Here is a 22,568-nt window from a genome sequence, read left to right as displayed (position 1 = left end):
TTGTAGCAGGAAAACCTTTCTGCCTTAAACAAAATCTCAGTTATGCTGCAAGTAATCCATTAAGGCTAATAGCCTTTGCAAAAGGAAAAGGGATTAAACAGCAAAATGCCAATCCTCAAGTTTTTTCCTGTGGATTATTATATTTCCACTTTATTCCTTTCCCAGTTGCATGAGAGACAGAAATCCAACTTTGTTCCCTAAATACTTTAAAGGAACCAGATCATGTTTGATCTTGGAAGCTAAGCAGGGCCAGTCCTGGTCAGTCCTTGGATGGGAGACCACCAACACAGGCCACTTGCTGCAGAGTATATTTCTGAGGAAGGCACCATTAAAGTCATCTCTGAGGGATTCCTGGCCTAAGAAAACCCTATGAAATTGATGGGGTCACCACAAGACACACACCACTTTCCCATCTTATACTGTATTGGAAGCTAAGGAGGGTCATCCCTGGTTATTCCTTGGATGGGAGACCACCAACACAAACCACTTGCTGCAGAGTATATTCCAGGGGAAGAAACCCTCAAAGCCACCTCTGAGGGATTCCTGGCCTAAGAAGACCCTCGAAGAAACTTCAAACAGGAGAGCTGGCTTTTGCAAAAGGTGCAAATGCCAAAAACTGGGGAAGCCTTTTCCAGGTGGCACCAGTCTTGGCAGATTTTTCCTAGAAGCGGGCAGTTGTTGCCCTGGGCACCACTCCTAACCATTGCAAAGGGGCAGCTGTCCCAGGGACTCCCAGGGCCTTCCTTGAACCCTCCTCCTTTCCCTCCCAAATAATATCTGCAGGCAACACAGAAACCCAGCAGCACTGAATCCAATGAGAAAGCTGCTTCCTTTTGGAGAGGTGGGGGGGACCCAATTGCAGGAGCTGGGGGCGGGCCTTGAGGGTTGTGGCTCCGCCCCCAGCCTGCCCAGTAGCAGCTTTGGACTGGGGCTCCAGTCTAGAACTGGGCAAGGCTTCCTCCTTGCCATCAGCACCACTTTGGAGGGCTCCAAACCATGGATGATGCCAAGCTTGGTGCGCCATGACGCACAGCTAGGAACCCAGCTGCTTTGGGCATTTTGGGGGCTGGATTGGTTTCCTTGGGACTTTTGTTGTGTCTCAGCTGCATCCACCAACAAGAGCCTCCTTCTCTTCTGGCTTCGGTTGCCAAGGAGGTGAAAGCATCAGCTTTCCATATCTATATCTACATATATAGATATATTGCAGCCTGGGTAAGGGTTTTTCCTCCTGGATGCAAGATTTGCCACCATCATGATGAACAACCTTCCTTTCGAGGAGGCTCCCTTGGAGGGCCTGGATCCTTCCCTGACTCTCCACGAATCCAATGAAATTGACACTGCGCTTCTGAGTGACATCGATGGTGAGTTTGGGGTGGGTTTGGTGTTTTATGTATATATGTATAGATAGGAGAGAGGCAAATGGAGAGCATTGCAGCCCCAAAGAACTCTGCCTTTCCATAATGATTCTTCTCCCTCCCTTCTGTCTCCAAATTCCTGGCAGGGCAGGGACTTAAAACGACAGCTGAGCATAATAATAATAACAATATCATCATCATCCAAGGCACCCAAATGGCTTCATTTTGAGGCACCCCTGGGAGAAGGGGAGATGTGGGTATAGAGGAAAAGGGGACACCCCCCTTTCCCTTTAGGACTTGCACTTGGAAAGAAAACCTTTTGCATTGTGATGGTGGTTATGGAGGGGATCTTTAGTCCTCCTCCTTCCCTGCTTTGTTTTGGGGTTCAGGGCCTGGGGTGGGTTGAGTGAAGCCCCCCAAATCTCTGTGGAAAGCAGATGTGTGGCCATATGTCTTTCCCTTTCCCTTTTAGTCTTCCTCTTTCTTTCTCAGGGGTGCCTTATTTATTCCCTCCCTGACCTATCAAGATCTTCAGGGATGTGGGGGGCAGAACCCATCACCTCCCTTGGCAAATGTATAGTTTGTGTGTTTGTGTGACTTTCCAGATGAAATTGTACATGAGAGGATTGTATAGCCTTCGTAAGAGAGAAGGAGGCAATGTGTGGGAAGGGAACCAAAGGGCTGGATACCCAATTTGGGAGCAAAAGTGGGATATGATTCAAGTCAGTGTGTGCCAGAAAAACATATGCATGTATGTAATGAAATGCATGCAAGTAATGAAATGCATGCATGGATGAATGTAATTAAATGTTCAGTACAATTATGATTTCAGAAAAGTTGTGGATGAGAGGGCAATAAAAAAGATGTTGGAAACAACAACAACAACAACAACTAATAAGGGTGCATATGTGTGGTTTTGGAAAGCACCAACAATTTCAAAAGTAAAGGCTTGGGAGAGAAAGAGCTGAGTTGGGGCAATCTTTGTGTCTCTCTCTTTGTGTGTTTGTGTGTTTTGCTCTTGCTAAAGAACCTGTTTTCTTCTTGCATGGGAATCTGGTTCCCATTCCTGGAACAGGAATCCTCCTCCCCATTCCATGCTTTCCTTTGTTGTTGTAGTGCGTCTTCATGTTGTTTTTGACTTATGCTATCCTAAGGTGCATTTATCACGGGGCTTTCTTGGCACGTTTCTTCAGACTGGGGGTCTGCCGTTGCCATCCTCTTACGCCAAGAGAGCTTGACTTGCCCAAGGCCTTTCCATCCTTACCCATGTGCTTTTTCTTTTCTTCTACACAACACCCTCACATGAGAAATATAACCGAGCAGCAGCATTGGGAGCATTGCAACATCTCTCTGCCTGGAAGAAGGCTGTTGTGGGCAGCAGGTTTTTCTGGAGAGATGGCTTCCAACCTGGAAGAGAAGAGTGTGAGATCCACTGCCACCATCAGCACCAGCGCCAGCTCTCTGTGTTTGCCACCCTCTTATTGCCGCCATCGTCCCTGGATGGCTGCCAGCTGCTTGGCTTCTCAACACTTCGCATGTGTGTGTTGGTGTGTGGAGGGACTGACGTCACAGGCTGGGTTACTGTCGGTCATATTCTCTGGCGGAAGAGAGTTCGGTCTCTTGTGCAAAGACTGAAGGCGGCCTGCTGCAGGGCACTGCTCCTGCCCTCTGTTCCCAAACCCAGATTTGTCAGCATGAGAGTCATCAAATGCTCTGGAATGGGACTCTTGGCAAAATGTACCTTGTCAAGTCAAAGGTTTTCACGGCCAGCATCCGTAGTTTATTTGTGGGTTTTTGGGGCGATGTGGCCATGTTCTAGAAGAGTTTATTCCTGACATATTCATTCTCTGAAGATGCCAGCCACAATGTCAGGAATAAACTCTTCTAGAACGTGGCCACATCGCCCGAAAAACCCACACAAAACGATAAAAGCATACCTTCTCTGGGATGGTGATGGTGGTGGTCCTCATGAGAAGAAACAAGAGTGCCCTATCAGGAGTGACTTAGGGAGCTGGGTCTGTTTAGCCTGGAGAAGAGAAGGTTAAGGGGTAATATGATAGACCCTTGTTTAAATATTTGAAGGGGTGCCATATTGAGGAGGGAGCAAGCTTGTTTTCTGCTGCTCCAGAGAACAGGACCCAAGGGAGCAATGGATGCAAACTACAGGAAAAGAGATTCCACCCCAACATTAGGATCTCATAAAGAGATGAACATTATTTAAGATAACATATGATATAGTTGACGATGAGGGATGCTGGGTGTTGTAGTCCAATAATATCTGGAGGATGGCACGGTTTCCTTCCATGGTTTTGGAAAAAAGAAGGAGCAAAAGGCTATAGAGCAGGCTGTGGTTGAACTATAAACCACATTATCCACAACCAGCCTTGTCCCAGTGGCTGATGGGGGTTGTAGTCTAACACATCTTGAGGGTGTTAGGACTGGGGATAGGCAGCTCAAAGAAGCAGCTGAACCTTAAACCCCTTTATGATGACTCTGAACCAGTGCAGAATTGACTGCCGTTATGTAAGGCGTCTCTTATATAAATCCTGCTGGTTTATTTGTGGTTTGTAAATGAGGGGGAATTCGTGGGATCTTCTTCTGGAGGTTGTAAGGCTGCAACTAGGAGTGGTAGCTATGCAAAAATATGGCATTGTCTCCCTCCCCAAATAAAAATACCCCTTCCCACCATTAATTTTTAATTCAGTCCTCAAATTTCTAACATGGCAGAGAGTGATAAACTGTTCCTGTCGGAGGATGTATGTGTGTGAAAGGCAGTGTGACATGGTGTTCCCGAGTGCCAACTTGAGGTGCTTGAGGACCTTGGGCATGATGCCCACTTTGGGCCACCTCCAGCTCTTGCCACCATTGGCGTCATTAGGTGAGTGTGGATTGCACCCGGTGACACCTCGAAAGAGAGGGGAACACCCAATGGGGTGGTCACTCTTGTCCATCCCAAGAACCCCTTAGTGGACTGCACCAGGTGACACCTTAGAGAGGGGAAACACCCTGCGGAGTGGTCACTGCCATCTGCCCCAAGGCCTTCCTGGTAGACCACACCAGATGACACCTCAGAGAGGGATGAACATCTAGAGGGGTGGTCACTCCCATCTATCCCAGGACCCTCCTGGTAGACTGCACCAGGAGACACATTGGAGAGGGATGGACACCTAGAGGGGTGGTCACTTCTGTCCATCCGAAGATGGACCACAGCAGGTGACACCTTAGTGAGGGATGAACATCCTTCGGGGTGGTCACTGCCATCTCTCCCAAGACCCTCCTGGTAGACCACCTTAGAGAGGAGTGAACACTTAGAGGGGTGGTCCATCCAAAGACTGACCACACCAGGTGACACATCAGAGAGGGATGGACACCTAGAGGGGTGGTCACTCTTGTCCATCCCAAGAACCCCCTGGCTGGGGGAATTCTGGGAGTTGGAGTCTAAAGGTGTCACTCCCCCTATGTTTAGTCCTGCAGTCTGAAGAGGCCCATTCCATCCTACTAAAGCCAGGACTCTAGCATCTTCTTCTGCTGCATGTGTAGTTTGGATCCTTTGGCGGTTCGCATGGCTCCATGTTTGTCAAGAGAATGCTGTCAAAAGCTTTTGTGTGCAAGACAAACACAACTTTGGAGATATTTTTTCTCCCGCAGCAGGGGTAACTCGGAGTCAGCATCAGGAGGAGACTTTGACACGGGGCAAAGGGCACATCCCGATTGGGAAAACAGGGCAGAGGAGACCCGGGCATCGCTTGCGTGGCTGTGTTTGGGTGCCTTTGCTTGTCTCTGTGTCTGAGTTTGTCTGGGTTTGCAATTTCCCTTCCTCTTTGGTTTGGCTGGCTTCTTTGGGTCATTCCTTTCATGCCTTTCCAAACAGCCCATTTCTTTATGCATCTGCACTGCAGAGTTAATGCAGTTTGACACTGCTTTATCTGCCATGGCTCAGTGCTATGGAATCCTGGGATTTGTAGGAATAAAACCAAGTGTGAACCAGTGGGTTTGGGTTTCTTAGTCATGCGCAGAATGGAGGACATTTTGCAATTCCTCCTGGAACCCAAACCCACAGTTCACACTGTATTAAAAGCCTGCTTGCAAAGAAAGTAAAGCAATGGCCACAACAGTCACAAGGATGCATGCTGTACATTGCCAAGGAATAAAACCAAGTGTGAACCCGTGGGTTTGGGTGTGCAGTGTGCATGCTTGCTTCCTAAAGCTCTCCGGCCCTGAAAAAGTGAACTGGGACAGCTGACCTAGAGTAACCCTTGCTGCCCCCAAAGGTGGGGAAGGGGTTAACCCGGCATGCCCGGCAGTAACCCTGGCGCCATTCACCTTGGAGGCTGCGGCGGCGGCTTTGGGGGCCAGCCCTGATTGGCCAAAGCGGATCACCTCATGCTAAATCCGTGATTCACAATTCCACCCTCATTCCAGCAAAGCGGGAGGCGGAGGCAAGGAAGGAGGAGGAGGAGGCTGTCTGCTGGAGGAGGGCCTTTAACGTATATAAAATAAATGAGCATGCATGCCTGTTGCACAGTCCATCCCAACTTGCTCTTGTCCCAAAAGCTCGACTCAAGTTTGCACGCTCTTGGACCTTTCCAGAGTTTGTCTAGTCTGAGTTTGTCCACTCCTGGACAGGTCCAGAGTTTGTCCGATCTGTGTTTGTACACTGCTGGACAGGTACAGAGTTTGATCTGAGTTTGCAAGTGCTTGGATCGGTCCAGAGTTTGTCCAGTCTGAGTCTGCAAGCTCTTGGACCAGTCCACAGTTTGTCCAGTCTGACTTTATCCACTCCTGGACAGTCCAAAGTTTGTCAAGTCTGAGTGTGCACGCTCCTGGACAGGTTCAGAGGACACTGGCATCTTCTACCCAATTGTGCATGCCACTTTGGACCTCCTGGGATGGATTGCACTTTTGAAGGTGCTGTTCCCATCTGATATGGGGTCTTACCCCTTTGCTTTGCAGAGAAGCAACTTCCAGGTGTTTGTCTTCCCCACCTTAAATGTGGGTCTTGGTCCCTAGCGAGTGGAGAGGGCACGGTGGGAAGGTGAAATGATTGTGGTTTTGGGAAAGCTGGGTGGCAGAGAAGGGGAGGTTTCAAGCTGTAAAAGTGGCATTTGGAGCTGTGGGAGGATGGAGACTTGGAGGCAAGGAGAGGGGCAGAACCAAAGCATTGCTTCCATTAATATGAATTCTGCACTCCCTCTTGTTTTCTAAATATTTGGGGACTGATTAAAAAATGTCATGCAGAATGCTTTCTTGGGGAGCGACACTCTCGTTTGGTCCTCCTCCCCACAGTTGTAGTCCCAGGGAAAATGTTGTTTTCGGTGCAAACGAATTTTCAGTTTCCATCTGCATTTGAAACTGCAATTGTTGAAATTTGAAGGCAACGTTTTTCTTCTTCATTTTCTGTGGAAGAAAAGCAAACAACATTTACATTTCCTTTTCTTTTCTGTGCCTTTATTGCTGTTGTTGTTGTGCTCCTCCAAGTTGTTTCTGACTTACAGCAATCCTAAAATGAACCAATCATGGGGTTTTCTTGGCAAGATTTGCTCAGAGGGAGCTTGCCTTTGCCTTCCTCTGTGGCTGAGAGAGTATAACCTGCCCAAGGTAACCTAGTAGGTTTCCGCGGTCGAGCGGAGATTTGAACTGTGGTCTCCAAACCACTACTTTAAGCAATCTATTTTAAGCAACAACCACCACCTTTTTGCCTTTTTCCAGACATGCTGCAACTGATCACGACAGACGACGGTGATTTCCCCGGTCTCTTCGATGGTCCGTTTGGCACAAATGCCCCACCAGAACCCAACCCACATGGGCCCAGCTTGTTCAGCAGCTACTTGGGGATGGGCAACCCACCTTCCTCCAGTTTGTTTCAGCTTCCATCACCGACCCAAACAAGCTTCCCGTCCCCACCAACGGTTGGGCTGAACCCAAACCCAAACCCAACTCTGATGGATGTCAAGGAGGAAGAACCGGTCACTGTGACAGCCAGCTCTCCACCACAAGCCCAGCTCTCCTCACCCAGAAGGACACCTCCAGGTTTTGCTCCGGTCACCCAGGCCCAATTCTCAGGGCAACCTTTGGCGGGCTTCCCAAATCAGAAAGGTATTTCTGAGTTTTATCAAAGTAGTGTGAGCTAGTGGGGAAAACCAAATCTAAAGCAAACAAACCCAAGAGGGGAAAATCTGGCCTAAATGAAACCATTACTCCCAATTAGAGGAGACCTCTGGAGTCCATTGAGTTTACACATGTGTTGACATGACCGAATCCCATTGATTTACTCTGCTTGGGATTAGCTGAGAATCCCAAGTCTTTCCTCAGGATTCTTCTATGATGGAACAACGACAGTTAACGTGGCACCAGACTGGTTTAACTCTGTGGTGTAGATACACCATAGGATTCATCTTATGCTCCTCTCTCTTTCTCAGCTCCCCAGCCAGGAGGACATCCTCAGCCTCCTCCAACCACTGTCCCAGTGACGTCCCAGCAGCCCCACTCTGTGGCTGTGCAAACCCCACTCCAAAACATTGCCCCACAGCAGATCCTGGCCCCCAACGGATCCCAGGTCATCCAGCCTCAGATCCAGCAAGTCCCGGTGAGTGACAGTGGTGTGGACCAAAGGCAACCTGGTTTGCTAGTCCACATGGCTGGAAGGTTGGTGAGGCCTTCTTTGTGTTGACCTCCCTGCTCTTCTCGCAGGTCTTTCTGCAGCCCCATTTCATCAAGGCTGACTCTCTGCTCCTGACCACCGTCTCTGGGGCCAAGGCCACCACCGGGATCACCTCCCTGGCTACTACCACCTCCGTCCAGTCAGCACCTCTGCAGATGTCAGTAAGTGCCCACATCTTGCCATCGTGTCTTCTATACCCTTCATGCAATGATGGGTGGAACCGAACCCCCGCTCATGGGAAGGATCCGCTTTGCAAAACTGGATGCTGTCCAGAAGGAGGAAGGAGGGAAACCAACTCTTCTTCTTTGCTCTTCTCTTTCAGACCCTGATGAGTGGAGGTACCATTTTGGCCACTGTGCCACTGGTAGTGGATACGGACAAACTGCCCATCAACCGCCTGACCACTGGTAAGCCACTGGCGAGCCAGAACAAAGGCGAGAAGCGCACTGCGCACAACGCCATAGAGAAGAGGTACCGCTGCTCCATTAATGACAGGATTGCTGAGCTCAAGGACTTGGTGGTGGGAACAGATGCCAAGGTATGTATTCCTGCGTTTCTCTCTGGGGCAGTGGGGCAGCGTCTGGCTTATACCATATATATAACTATGTACAAGTCAAGGGCCAAATTTATGGATTTCAATATAACCTGTGAATAAGTCAAGGGTCAAACTTAGGGACATGTAACAAAGGATCTAAAGCATGAAGCAAAGGAAAACAATGCCAAAGAACATATGAAATTCCAGCAAGCATAACTAGTTTTGCTCATCCTAAAGGATGGATGAACGAATAGAGAAGGGTCAGTGCTTCCAGGACAGATGACACATTTGCCCTTCGCCAGGAGATGGTTCCTTTTTTAAATTAAGAGTGAAGTTAAAATAAGTTAAGTTAAAATAAGTTAAATAAGAGTTAAGTTAAAATAAGAGTATTTGAGCATATACAGTATTTGTGACCTCTCTGCTACCCCAATGGTCCTATTTCTGGAGTCTGTCCCTCTTATTAATTGATCTCCCTGTTTGTTTGTTTTTGTCCATTGGTCAGCTGAACAAATCGGCCATTTTGCGGAAGGCGATAGACCACATCCGGTTCCTGAAGCAGGCGAACCAGAAGTTGAAGGCTGAGAACGTGGCCCTCAAAATGGCTTCCCAGAAGAACAGTAAGCTTCCCAACCCCTTGGCACCTTCCAAACACACCCGGCCTGATTCAGATTCAAAAGTAGTTTTCTGATTCAAAAGTAGATTTAAAATTTAAAAGTTAATAATGGTTGCGCCTTGTTGCAAACCAATTGCAAAAGTGTTGCAGGATGAATGTCCCACGGCTGGAGAATAGATTGATTTTGAGTGCAAGTTGCTAGGAATTCATGCTTTTTGGCCCCATCTCTCCTGCCTCTGCAGAATCCCTGAAAGACCTGGTGGCCACAGGGAAGATGGAGGACTCGGCGGAAGGGATTAAGCTGATGGACGCCCTGACGCCACCTCCGTCCGATGTGGGATCTCCCTTGCAAAGCAGCCCGCTCTCACTCAGCGGCACCAGCGGAAGCGATTCCGAGTCGGAAAGCCCCTTCTGCATGGAGGCCAAGGTTGGAGCAGAGTCCGGAACGGAGGGCAGTGCGGAAAGGGCTGGGAAGAAGCTGTTGAGAATCAGGGTTGTCGTTGTGTGCCTTCAAGTCACTTCTGACTTATGGTGACCCTAAGGTGAACCTGCCACTGGGATTTTGGAGGGCCGAGAGTGTGTTACTTGCCAACGGTCACCCAGTGGGTTTCCATGTGAGAATTCGAACCTTGGTCATAGTCCAGTGCTCAAACCACTATGCCACACTGGCTTTTGGGTAATGGTTTACTTTGACAGCACAGGAATCCACCTCAAACAAACCTTCAGCACTTTATAAATACAGTTTAATAATAATAATACCCTTGTTTCACTTCCCCCTGAGCAAAGACCAGCTCCTCTCCCCAACACCACCATTAAGCAGCAACAATACCAGTAACTCCTGGCACTGGGATGAGGAGAGGACATGGAACTGCCTGCATCCTATTTGGCCACAGTTCTCCCCTTATCTTTAAAACAACCCTTTAAGGGTTGCCATCAGTCTCCAAGCCCTCCTTAAACAATGGTTAGTGATGATGGAAGATGCTCTTCAATGGCACTGGCGTTGCTTTTACCACAGTGAAGGGGACAACCAGTGAGCCTTTGTGGCTGAGCTGGGATCTGGACCTGGCGACACCAAATCCCTCCTTCTCTATCTCTGTCTTTGTTCTTCCCTGAAATTTACTTGTGATTGGTTGTTTGCAGGTGAAACAAGAACGGCAAGCGCTCTCCCCGGGCAGCATGGGCATGCTCGATCGGTCGCGGATGGCGCTGTGTGCTTTCGTCTTCCTCTGCCTCTCTTTCAACCCCTTGTCTGCACTGCTGGGAGGGTCCAGGTCCACGGAGCCCACCGACATGGCAGGCGCCAGCGGTCTTGGGCGCACCATTAAGGCGGAGAACGGGGCAAGAGGTGAGTGTGCACAGCTTAGGACCAGGAAATCTGAAAGACCTCCTCCTCGACTATGCGCATGACCCTAATCTGAGCTCCTCAAGAGAGGCCCTTTTACATGCTCCACCACCCCATGAGAGCAGCTTTGGAGTTAAATGTACCAGGACCTGCTCTGTAGTGGCCAAAGGAATATAATTTAAATAAGCCAGAAGCCTATTAAACCAATATAATGAGTTACAGATTTTAAAAACATAAAAGTTGATATCTGCTGGGGTTTGGTTCTAGGACTCCCCCAAGGAATAGAATCCGTGGATGGTCAAGTCACATTGAATATAGTGGTCTAATGATGTTTTTTCTATAAAATTGAAAAATCAAGGTTTGCTTTTTTAGAGAATATATATATATATATATATATATATATATATATATATTCAAGCCATGGATACTCAAATCCATGCATAAAAGGTCTGTTGATATGGAGGGCTGACAGTAACAGTCTTTGGGCTGAATTCATGAGTCTCAAATGTTTTTGTGGATACCCAAGTTTTAGCTAAAGTCTTGGTGTTGGTGCCAGTTGGGTCTCAAGGGGGGAAATAGTCCAAAATTGAGGTGCCACAACTGAGAAGGCCCTGCTTCCATTATTCAACACAATGTATTGACCTCACTGGTGGGACATGGAAGAAGACCTCCACCAGCAGACCTCAGTCCTTGGACAGGAACATAAGGATAGAGGCACTCCTCCAAGTAGTGGGGTCAATTTCCTTTCAGATTTCATGGTCCTTTTATCCATGGTAGCCTCCTCTCTAACTGGTTTTGTCTTTGTCCCCAGATGTTCCCATCACCTGGTTGCAATGGCTTCTCCCCACCATGTGCTTCTGGCTGGTCAACATAGTGGTCATTTTTGGTGCCTTCATCCGGCTCTTCATTTATGGCGAACCCGTGACACGGCTCCACTCAGAGTCTTCTGTCCTATTCTGGAGACACCGCAAGCAAGCTGACCTGGACTTGGCACGAGTAAGCGACTGTGTGTATTTGCCCATTTTTGTGATTACAACTCCAGAATGGCCCACGCAGCAGGGCAGTGCCCAGGATGGCTAGGGAATCCTGGGAATTGCAGTTGACGCCTCACAAAACATTTCCCCCCCGAGTGGTAGTTTCTGGAGGAAGCTCAGGATGTAAGGTCATTCTGTCCAATTTGAAACAGTGTGAAAATTTCAATTCATTTTTATATGCAGCTTTCCCAGTAGATACAATTTTATTTACATCTTCCTTTATTAGTGCCCATTTTTGTATGCCTTCCTTTACTGCTGCGCACACATTTTTGTGTTTGACGTTCCCTAAAAAGATACCTATTTTTGTCTGCAATTTTTGACTCAAGAAAAAGTGCATTAAAACGAAGAAGCCAGTGGAGCTTCAAGAGCTTGCATGATGTATTTTGGGCATGTTAGGTTGGTCCAAAAAAAGGTATCGTTGTGTTGTGGTTTTTGGGTGTTCTTGTATTTTGCTAACATGGATATGTTTCCCTTCTGTTGTCCTTTTGTCTTTATGAGTGATTTTTTTGCATCCGCACCTTCAGGGAGATTTTGCGCAGGCTTCCCAGAACTTATGGACGGCGCTCAAAGCCCTCGGACGTCCACTGCCCACCTCCAACCTGGACCTGACCTGCAGCCTCTTGTGGAACCTGATCAGGCATGTGCTTCAGCGTCTTTGGGTCGGGCGATGGCTGGCCGGCCGGGCCGGGGGCTTCTTCCGTGACCAAGAGCTCAAGGCCGATGTGTGCAAGAGTGCCTGTGATGCGGCACTGGTGTACCACAAGCTGCATCAACTGCACATGACAGGTAATTAAGTGGAGTGGCAGCCCTTGCAAGAGGAAGCATCCCTGAGCATGTACAGAGTGCCTTTTCCTTAATGCTGGGGTAATCGCCTTCTGGTCTGCATAAGTCTTCCATGCCTTCCATGTTGGGTATGTAGTCCAAGACATCATAAAGTCTGAAAGGCACACAACACACATAGACTAGATTTGGGTGATTTGTGTCTGCTAGGACCCCTCTACCAGCCCCGGAAGGAAATTTTCCCAAAGATATGCAACTGCTGTTTTTCGTAACCTCTCTCAGACTAACTGCTGGTCCTCCTTGTCCTCCAGGGAAGCATGTGGCAGGTCATCTGTCGGCTATCAACATGGCGCTGAGTGCTGTCAACTTGGCTGAGTGTGCAGGCAACACCATCTCAGTGGCCACCCTTGCAGAGGTCTATGTGGCGGCAGCATTGCGGGTCAAGACCAGCCTCCATCGCTGCTGCCATTTCCTGGCGGTGAGTTTGGGTGGTGTATGCGCGGGGTAGGGAGGGCAAGGCCTTCTCTGCCCTTCCCTTTGGGGCTGACCCAGAGCTTGGGAAAGGGAGCATGCCCTCATTTTCCTTGCCCCTTGGAGCTGAGACCAGATGCATCTTCCTCTTCTGAGAAGAGAGCTGCATGCAGAGATTTACGTTACAGTAAAGGGATGTTGGACTGAGACCTTTCTGTGTGCAATCAAACACTTTTCTTCAGCATGGCTACTTCACTGAGCCCTTAAGGCCACACTCTGACTTTTCTTCTGGGACACTGTATGACAAGAAGAACAAGAGCGAGGTTTCTAGGGACCTTCCGGTGCATTACTGACAGCCTCTTCCTTTTCCTTCCATGCTCAGCGATTCTTCCTCAGCAGCGCCCGGCAAGTGTTGCTCTCCCACAGCGGGACTGTCCCGCCGGCTCTCCAGTGGTTGTGCCATCCGGTCGGGCACCGTTTCTTCGTGGACGGCGATTGGGCTGTGAAGAGCTGTCCTCGGGAGAGCATCTACAGCTCCATTGGCAACCCAGGTACTGAAACATGCAGGGACTGGTGAAATGCAACAGTGGACCTGGGAGACATGGGTTCAAATCCTGCCTGACTGTGAAGCTAATAGGCTTCTCAGTCTAACTCACTATGTAGGGTTGTGGTAGGGAGAGAATAGACAGCCCAGATATCTCAGGTGCAAAGCTAGATAAGAATGGGATAGATGAAGAGCAGGAGTGGGCAACTGTGGGAGGCTGGGGGGCTGCATTAGCCCCCAAGGAGATTTTGGAGGGCCACACATCCCACCATACCTCCGACACTTACAAAAAATACAATTTCTTTGTCCCGAAAAAGCCCCTTATTTATATCCTGCTCTCCAAAAATGAGACTCAAGCTGGCTAAAAGGTTAAAACCATGTACATCAACTCTCAATATCCCCCAGCCAACAAGATCTCTAGAGGATTTGGGGAGCTGTACTCCAAGAAAGCAACTTTCCCAGGATTTGGATGTATAATAAATACATTGCTTTTAATGGCTGGCATTCGTATGACTGAATAGGTGGAGGATTCTTTGAATTAAATGGGTTTCCATCTCTGGTCAAGGGTGTCTTTGTGCCACCTGGGCAATGATGACCCCCTAAGATGACTCTTCCGTTCTTTTCCCAGCGGATCCCTTGGCGCAAGTGACTCAACTTTTCCGGGAACATCTGTTGGAGAAGGCGCTTTCTTGCGTGTCCAGGCTGGAGAGTCAGACGCCTGCCAGCCTCGGCGAGGGGTAAGGGATAATGGGATACGTTCTCCATACCCAACAAACACGGGGAACTTCTTTGCTTCTCGAGGGCCATGCTCCATCTTGGGGTCCATTTTCCAGTGTTGGGCCAGAGCAAAAGAGTGGGGCCAAAAACACTAGGATACTTTTGCTTGAAGACTTTTTGTGGCCATGATTAGATCTTGGGAAAGGCATGCCATCATTTCAAGATGAGGAACCCAAGCAAAAGCTGGGGATAATAGAATCTGGACCAGCAAGATTGGAACCATATTTTGGCCTGTCATACAAAGAGGTCCTGAATTCAAATAGTTCAGTGTGTTCCCAAACACACTCTCACAACTGAGGCTGAAATATGGATGGAGACAACCTCTAAAATGTTGTGTGCCCAAGTGCTTGGCTTTGACCTTGCCTAGAGTTTGGACAAAATACTTTTTTTAACTCCCCAAATCCAGACAGCCTCCTTTTCCAAGACATGTCCTACATTTTCAGCAATCTGTCCAGGAGGAATTCCATTTTGAGCATCACCAAGAAGCACAAATTTATGTTTATATGAGCGCTTTGAGCTTTTGTTTTGTAATGTTCTCCAAAGACTTTCTGTACAAGAAAAACCATTGCCTTTTGCTCAAGGTCCTCCTTTTTTTGTGCAAACCCATTTTCCTTTTATATAACAAAAAGACCCACAAGGGTTTAAAATTGTCACAAAATGCACGAAAGCTGTTGCAATTTCACCCAACAGGAAAATAAAAACATGCTGTTTCCTGCAATAAATTGAAATAAGGGAAGGTTTGCATCCTCAGTCTCAGGTTCTGCCCCAGTTAGAAGCTTGCAGCCGGATTCCAGTTGTTGGAAGGTGGATCTCAAAGTCATCCGGGTTCCTTCTCCTATCTCTCTACAGGGAATTTTCGGATGCTCTGGAGTACCTGCATTTCCTCAACAGCTGTGCAGATGTTGTCCCCAGTCCAAGTCCTTCCATTGGTACCAACATGGATGCCGCTACAGGTGATGCTTGCCAAACCAAGAAAGGACTGGAAGGACCTGAATGGAGACAAATAGGGAGAGGAAAGGGAGGAAAGAGAGGAGACTTTGGAGGAGTGAAAGCAGAGATATAAAAATGGTACTCCGTCTGTAAAGAATAGCTGGTGAAGATCCGTCTTTGCTTCTCATGTAACATTTAGGAATCATTGAAATTGGGAGGAGGCAGTTCCACAGAATACAATATTAACTCAAGAGGTTTTTTAAATTAACTAATTTGTTAACTAATATTAATATCCCAACTTTAGCCCTTCTTTCTCCTGGAATGGGAATCTGGGTAGCTTACAGCAAGGCTGACGCAAGATGAAGCCAGAAAGCTGACAGTCAAAAAAGTGAAAGGATGATTAATAATAATAATAATAATAATAATAATAATAATAATACAATACTTTTAATAATTATAATTTGACTAAGATTCATATCCCAGCTCAGCCTTGGAAACAAGAGTCCTATGCCATGCTTGGTCTCTCTGAATGGCACTAACTTGTAGGATTTATCCAGTAATATTGGAGGACTTGGGGTAATTTCCTTTAAAAAGTAATGGTTTTGGATGTTGGCAATTCTGGGAAGCGTTGTCCAAAAAAAGAGGAAGCTTTCCTGATCTCTGCAGGTGGAAAGAAAGGATTGATATGGCCAGATCTGTCCATTTCTTCCACCTGCAGAGTTCAGGCTGCTTTTGCATTCTGATTTTGGAGGCATGTGTGTTAGTGGGGAAGCCATGATGGACGGTGGATGGCTGGGGACAAAAGGCCACCAGACAGAGCAGAGGGTTGGAAGACTGTGAGCCGAGGCTGATGGACAGGACCCCAGTGGAGAGCAGATGGACCGAGGGCAGATGGACGGAGATGACAGAGCCAGCCAGGCGTGCAAAGTGGCCGTCTCCCTGCCCACCGAGTTTGTGCATCTTGACAGGTTCTGCTGGAGGTCTTGACTTGCCCTTTTCTCCTCCTTCTTGCCCCTAGGCACTGACCCCATCGCTCACTGGTGGGCCTCCGTGGTCGCAATGGCAATCCATGGGTTGCAAGGGGACGACGAGGCGGTGGAGCACCTGTACCCTTTGGTGGAGTCCATGCCGAAAGCTCTCCAGGCGTCTGAGTAAGCAACAGAGCGAAAAGGGAGTATTGCATCCTGTGGGGTGCAAGTTGGACAAAGTATTTAAGGATTGAAGGGGAGTGGTGGGAGGTCAATGCAAAAATAGCACCAGAAGAATCCTGGTTTTGTTCTGAGCAGGTTCGATTTTCCATACCTTGGCTCAGTCGTTGATTAGAATAGAGATTGCAGTCAAGACATAAGAAAATGAGGACTTGGAAGGATAGCAGGCACATGGCTATGCTGGCTTTCTTGCTCCCCTAGCTTTCTTTGCTGAGGTTGCCAAGGCAGTGGGGAAATTAGCAAAGGTGGTGGACACATGCCCCTCTGGCCTTCTCACTGCCCCAAGGGTGACACCAATGCTAGTGGTACCACTGGTGAGTGGGACCATCATCCTCCAAATGATGGCGTGTATATGTGTACAGCTTACCCATCCTTTTCTCCCCATTGAAGGAACCCTCTTCCCCGGGCGGCGCTGCATACTTTCAAGGCGACTCGCATGCTGCTGGGCAAACTGGATTGCAGTCTGGGCCAGTGCGACGTTGCGGGCGACTACTTGCGCGAGAGCTTGGGAGGCAACGCACCCGCCAGCACCATCGACAGAGTGAGTCACAAACTGTGGGAACGGAGGTGGTGGCAAAATGAGGGTGCTGCTCTCCGGCATAAGAAACCTGGGTTATCTGGGCGGCAGATAAAGTCATTCTTGTGCTGGCAGGCCTTTGCAAATGGATAAGTGCTGGGGATTTTGTGCTATTTAAATTTAAGGTTTGAGTTTTTAACATATTCAATTTTAATTCATAACTGTTTTAGCTTTTGAAATGGTTTAATTGTTTTTTTTAATTTTATATTTATAAATTTTAACGTTATACTGTTTTTAAATTGTATTGCTTTAAATCTGCTGTTCGCCGCCTTGAACCTTATATTTGGAGAAAGGCAGGATATAAGAAAATAATAATGATGATGATGATGATGATGATGATGATGTATGCCACTTGGCAGGTTTTTATCCCCCCCCCCCCGGTATTTTATTTGACTGCGTAAAGCGCTGTGCAAATTTTACAGCGCTCTATAAGCATCAGAGGTTGTGTGGCTGCCTCGGGGGTGCATTGTAGTTGCATTGCATGTGCGGCCAGAGATGTGCAATGCCCCTCCAGTGCAGCCCTGAGGCCGTTCTCTAACAGCGGACGATTACTGCAGCAGTTTTAAGGTGGAAGAGAGCATGGGCTTTGCAGTAGAGAGGGTGGTTGGGAGGCCTTCTTTTCCTTCTCTGCTCCTCCAAGACGTTTGCCATCCTCCTCTTCTTTGCATCTCTGCCTCTGGATTGCTGCCCATCCTTCTTTCTATTTACTTCTCTCTCTTCTGCTCCATCAGGCAGTCCAGTTTCTCCTGTGTGACCTTCTCCTCATCACCCGCACCCGGCTCTGGCAACAGCAGATGCAAGCTGCACAGCCCCACGGCGGGCCCTATCAAGCCTCTGCCCATGAGCTGCGTGGCTTTCAGCAGGAACTCAGCAGCCTCCGGCGCCTGGCGCAAGCGGACAGACCGGCTATGCACAGGGTAAGCGTGGATTCATCTGCCCAGTTTGGCTCCTAGAAGAGTCTGAGATATCATGTCCTTCCCCAAATCAAGAGATACTTGTCATTCCTTTGGAGTACAGTCACATTTATGGATTATTTTAATCCACAGATTCAAGCATCCATGGCTTGAAAATATTTATAAAATATATACATTCCAAAAAGCAAACCTCAATTTTGCTATTTGATATAAAGGACACCATTTCCCTATGCCACTGTATTTAGTAGGTCTCGAGCATCCATAGATTTTGATATCCACAGGAGGTCTTGGAACTGAACCCCAGTGAATACCAAGGGCCCACTATCTATGGGGCTCTCAAAAAGTTCCTTTTTCTGAGTGGTGATTCCCAGAATCCTGCAGTTGACATGGCCACCCAGACTGTTCAGGTTGGCAGGGGGATTCTGGGGGATGTCAGCCAAAGAAAGAAGCTTTCCAAGCCCTGGTGACACAACAGCTGAAGTTCCTCTGGAGTTGCAGGAGAAGGAATTGTCACTGCAAACTTGGGAGTGTGTGAAGGGGATGGCTTCTAGTTAGTGAACCTTGTTGGGATTCCTCCTCAGGTTTTCCTCCACGAGGCAACGGCCCGACTGATGGCCCGGGCCAGCCCCACACGGACCCATCAGCTGCTGGACCGGAGTCTGCGCCGGAGAGGGCCCTCAAACCCCACAAAAGGAGGTGAGCGAGCATGGAGAGGGATATTTGGGTTGTGCAGATGTTTTCGTGCAGCTGTTCAGGCTGGTCTTTGCTGTGATGTATGTGTGTTCATTGACACCGCTTTCCTTCCAGCCAGCGAACAAGGCAGCCACCCGACCGCCCGGGAACAAGCTGAAGCCCTCCTGCTCGCCTGCTCCTACTTGCCGCCGGCCTTCCTCTTGGGGCCGGGTCAGCGGGTGGGCATGTTGGCCGAAGCCGCCCGCTCCTTGGAGAAACTGGGCGACAAGTGGACTCTCCACGAATGCCAACAGATGATCATCCGTCTCAGCAGCGGCTCCACCGTCACCTCCAGCTAGAGTTTCTGGGATCAAGGACTTGGAAAGAGTGGGTAGCGAATGTGGGGCGGTCCCTCCAAGCACACCTTGGGATGTGTTTTTGTGGACGAAGCAGAGAAGGAGGGTTTGCTGATCACTGGCTCCCCCCTTCTCTCTAGGTAACTGTTACTCTGCAGGGTTGCCCTCTTACCTCCTCTAACGTCCCTCTTCCAGGTTGTTGTGTGTGCTGAGCAGACCTAGGTGACTTAGACGGGGAGGACATGAAGAAGACGTGGTGGTGGCCGATTTCTTTATGAGGCTGGGGGAGCCGATGGGTCTTGCTTGCTCTTGCTCTAAATAGTTATTCTACCTATTGTGGGCAGGGTACATTGGAAAATGGGCAGTGCTCAGATTTTAGACTCCTGTAAGGTCAGCTGCAACTAGCTGCGAGGGTCGTTTTGTTTCCTCCCCACTCCATGTTTTGACGCTCCTAGGTGAGAACGTCCCACCCAGTCTCCATGCACGCGCATGGTTTGTGGAAGCTCGGACCATGGCTTGGGGTACCTCTGGATCTGTTGATGATTTTGCAATAGTGCCGCATCCCATCAGCCTTCCTTTTCTCATCCTCCTCCTCCCTCCAGGGAGCCTCCTTGCTTCTCCCGGATGCTGGCAATCCATAAGACAAGGGGGACCCCTGGTGGCAGCTCCCACCATTGCAGGAGGTCCATCCATCTCTTATTCAGGTCTGAATAAGAGTTAACGCTTTGTACTGTGAACTCCTTTTCTAGAGTGGCTGGCTATTGGTCACCTTCCCCTTGGCTTCTCCATCCCGAGTGAGCCTCCAGGCCTCCACCTTGCAGCGTGATGTTAAGGATCTTTTTTGGGAGGTTATGGGGCAACATTTTCCCCGATGTGTAGCTTTGGGAACAACGCAGGATGCAGTTTTGAGAAGACCATATTGAGAAACTGCTGGTTTCTCCATTGTTTGCAAAGGGATTTGGCTAAACTGGGGTGGAAAGTGGCGACTGGTGAATTTCCAGAAGTTTTTAATCTTCTAAACGTTTGATCACTGGAGAAAGCACTAAACCGCCCCCACATTACACAATTGGAGTACCTTGGATACTACTTTAACTTCCACGACTGCCTTCTGTGCAATCCTGAGATTTGCCATTTAGGAAGAGGTACTCCGAAATCTCAGCAAGAGACTTTTAGCACGAAAACAACAACCAAGGATTCTGTAGGAAGCAGCCCTGGCAGTTAAAGTGGATTTGTAGCGTTGTAACTGTGTGGTCTACTAGGCTGTGTTATTCCAGGATGAAGTTAGTGGCTATTTTACTGCATTGAAGGGGCCATTTCCAAAGGCTGTTTGGAGGTGCATACTTATTTGTTACCCTAGTTCGCCATCTTCTTTTCTAAATATGCCACTCACTTGCAGAAACACACCCACCTGCTTTTACTACAACTTCATTCTGGTAGTTGTAGTAAAAGGGGGGAATGGGCTTTCCTTAGCTCTGTTTGGTTGCAAATCCTACATTGGAGCACAGTTCTGCTTTCTCTCCCCCGAGAATCTGTTAAATCCTAGGAGGGGCTGGTGCTAACCAGTGGAAGGAAAACAATTCAGACCCCAATGTAGTAGCTGGTCTCGACTTGCAGGGTAGGAGAAATGTGAGTATGTTCATGGATGGAATACAGTATATCTTCCTTTTCCTTCCCCTGAACCACCTCCTCCTTTCCCAGTAAGAAACAGCAACAGCTGCCCAGAGGTGAGATTTTGGGACAAGGCACAAGGGCGAAAAAATAGTCCCTTGCACCGCATCCAAAAAGTGACACATGTAAAGCATACTTATTCAGGAGCATGTCATTAACAGGACTCTGGCTTTTGTTAGGGTGATCTATGACTCCCTCTTTACCCTTGCATTGAGATGTCTTGATGGGATAATCTTTCTCCTGTTGAAATCTTGCTCCATAAAGATGCAGGGACCCAGCCCCAAAAGAAATGTAAGGCACCCAGCCCAGCTACTGATGGAAAAGCACACCATCCGGGGAACTGTTTTCATGATATGCATGTACTGAAAGGGGAGAAAGAAGAGTCAGACTGGGTGAACATGAGAAACTTGTGTTAGAGGGGGAGACCTTGATGGCCTCACCTTGCCTTTGTTTTCTCCTCCACCCCATAAGGCGGATTTTGTGACTTTGCCGTGTCTCCCATTGCTGTCAAGGCTGCTGTTTCGTAGGGGAGAAAAACCGCAGCGGGACAGGAGCGCAACCAGAATTGCCCCCACTTGCAGGGTTTTCTCTGGTAAGGGGCCTCTGTGTGTGTGTGTATCTATGTGCATTATATATACACATGCATACATAGATACAGATATACATACATGCATATATATATATATATATATATATATATATGCATGTATGTATATCTGTATCTATGTATGCATGTGTATATATATATACACATCCCACTTTGCTCCTGTCTGAACCACTCTTCTTCTCTTAAAAGTTATTTTCATAGCGTGAGGGTTTTTTTTTTTGTACAGATGATTAAAAAAAACTCTACTTATTTATAAACTCTGTCTGCAATGCTTTATTGAAGGGAAGGAGAAGAGGTCTGGATTACTTTGGAAATGGGCTCAGCTCACCCTAAATTGTGGTGTAAAAACACACTTTCTATTATAATATAGATGGTGTTGCCCCCCCCCCCCCCCAAAGTTGAAGACCATACGTTTCTTCCAGAACTTGTTAGGGCTGGTGGGCAGAATTCTGGGAGATGCAGTCGAAAAGAGGAACCGACTTCAGCTCTGTCTCTCCTTGCACCAAAAGTTACTTTTCCAAGCTCCGCTTCCATCATGAGTATCGCTAGGTAAGCAACCATTGGTGGCTATAGCGTATCTCATAAGGTTAGAGTGGGCAAAATGGAGCAACCGCAGGACTTCTTGGGTGGTTCCGAAACTCGCCCCCAAACTCCAAACCACAATTTTTCTGACTCTCCCACCCCAAAAGTGGGTGCATTAATAGCCTCTCCTTCCAGGAATAAGTGGTTCGCCCATTCAACCAGTTGCTGGACTTCCTTGCACCCAAACCAGAAGATGACCTCTGCCTGCTTCCAGTTTTGTGTGCCTTTTTTAAAGGGGAAGAATATATATATATGCCCCCTTGAAGGTTTCCAGAAACAATAATGTCCCCCTCCCAGATCTGCCCACCTCATGATTTAGACATGATTTCACTGTGTTCCACCCTCCCTAAGTATGAAATTGGTGTTTTTATGGCCACCTCTTCCTCTGTGATCTCTTCCATCGCTATGGTTTTATTTGGTTCATTCCTGCATGGCAGGAGTTTGGACTGGATGGCCCTTGTGGTCACTTCCAATTCTAGTCTTCTAAGCTTTCCCTGAAGCATCCAGATGATCCCTATGGGAAACAGGATCTTTGGACAAAACAAGCATTTTGCTGTCTTCCAGGAGCACTCTTACGTGTTCCTAAACTCACACATTTAGCAGTGTGAAAGGTCCATATTGCTAGGGCTCCCTTGTTGCCAGCTCCAAGGCTCACTGTTGCAGCGACAGCCCTCACCCCAGTGGCCACAGCATGGTTGATGAATAGGAAGGAATAGGAAAAGCTTCTGGCCACATTGCCACAAGCAAACTGAGGACATCAGCTGGCAAAATGCACCAGAGCCCTATGGACATCTCGGCACACGATGGCATCAGTACACATGGCTGCAAGGACATAGCCAGACACCTCTCCAATCCTTTCCAGCAATGGAATGATGTTTGAGACCAGCTATTGCAGAGATGTGGCAAGTCCAGGTGGGTTGGGTGAGTTTGGATTGCTGCAGA

General features: G+C 48.2%; 1 protein-coding gene across 1 annotated transcript; it reads left to right on the top strand.

The window, feature by feature from the left end:
• Nucleotides 1–922: 922 nt before the first annotated feature.
• Nucleotides 923–21,151, top strand: LOC149306509 (sterol regulatory element-binding protein 1-like). The gene is made up of 19 exons (XM_089477144.1): nt 923–1,361; nt 7,065–7,451; nt 7,775–7,941; nt 8,046–8,177; nt 8,339–8,554; nt 9,054–9,168; nt 9,407–9,591; nt 10,305–10,509; nt 11,318–11,502; nt 12,065–12,326; nt 12,632–12,798; nt 13,174–13,342; nt 13,964–14,072; nt 14,962–15,065; nt 16,061–16,193; nt 16,641–16,791; nt 17,559–17,744; nt 18,323–18,437; nt 18,549–21,151. The coding sequence occupies exons 1-19, from the start codon at nt 1,253–1,255 to the stop codon at nt 18,770–18,772; spliced, it is 3,321 nt and encodes a 1,106-aa protein (XP_089333270.1). The 5' UTR covers nt 923–1,252; the 3' UTR covers nt 18,773–21,151.
• The last annotated feature ends 1,417 nt before the right edge of the window (nt 21,152–22,568 follow it).

The sequence above is a fragment of the Sceloporus occidentalis genome, unplaced genomic scaffold (genome assembly GCF_023333645.1).
Source record: "Sceloporus occidentalis isolate IW3139 unplaced genomic scaffold, rSceOcc1.0.p SCAF_10, whole genome shotgun sequence".
In the NCBI taxonomy this organism is placed as follows: Eukaryota; Metazoa; Chordata; class Lepidosauria; order Squamata; family Phrynosomatidae; genus Sceloporus; species Sceloporus occidentalis.
Note: the sequence above shows the minus strand (reverse complement) of the source record. Positions and strands in the feature narration are given on the sequence as shown.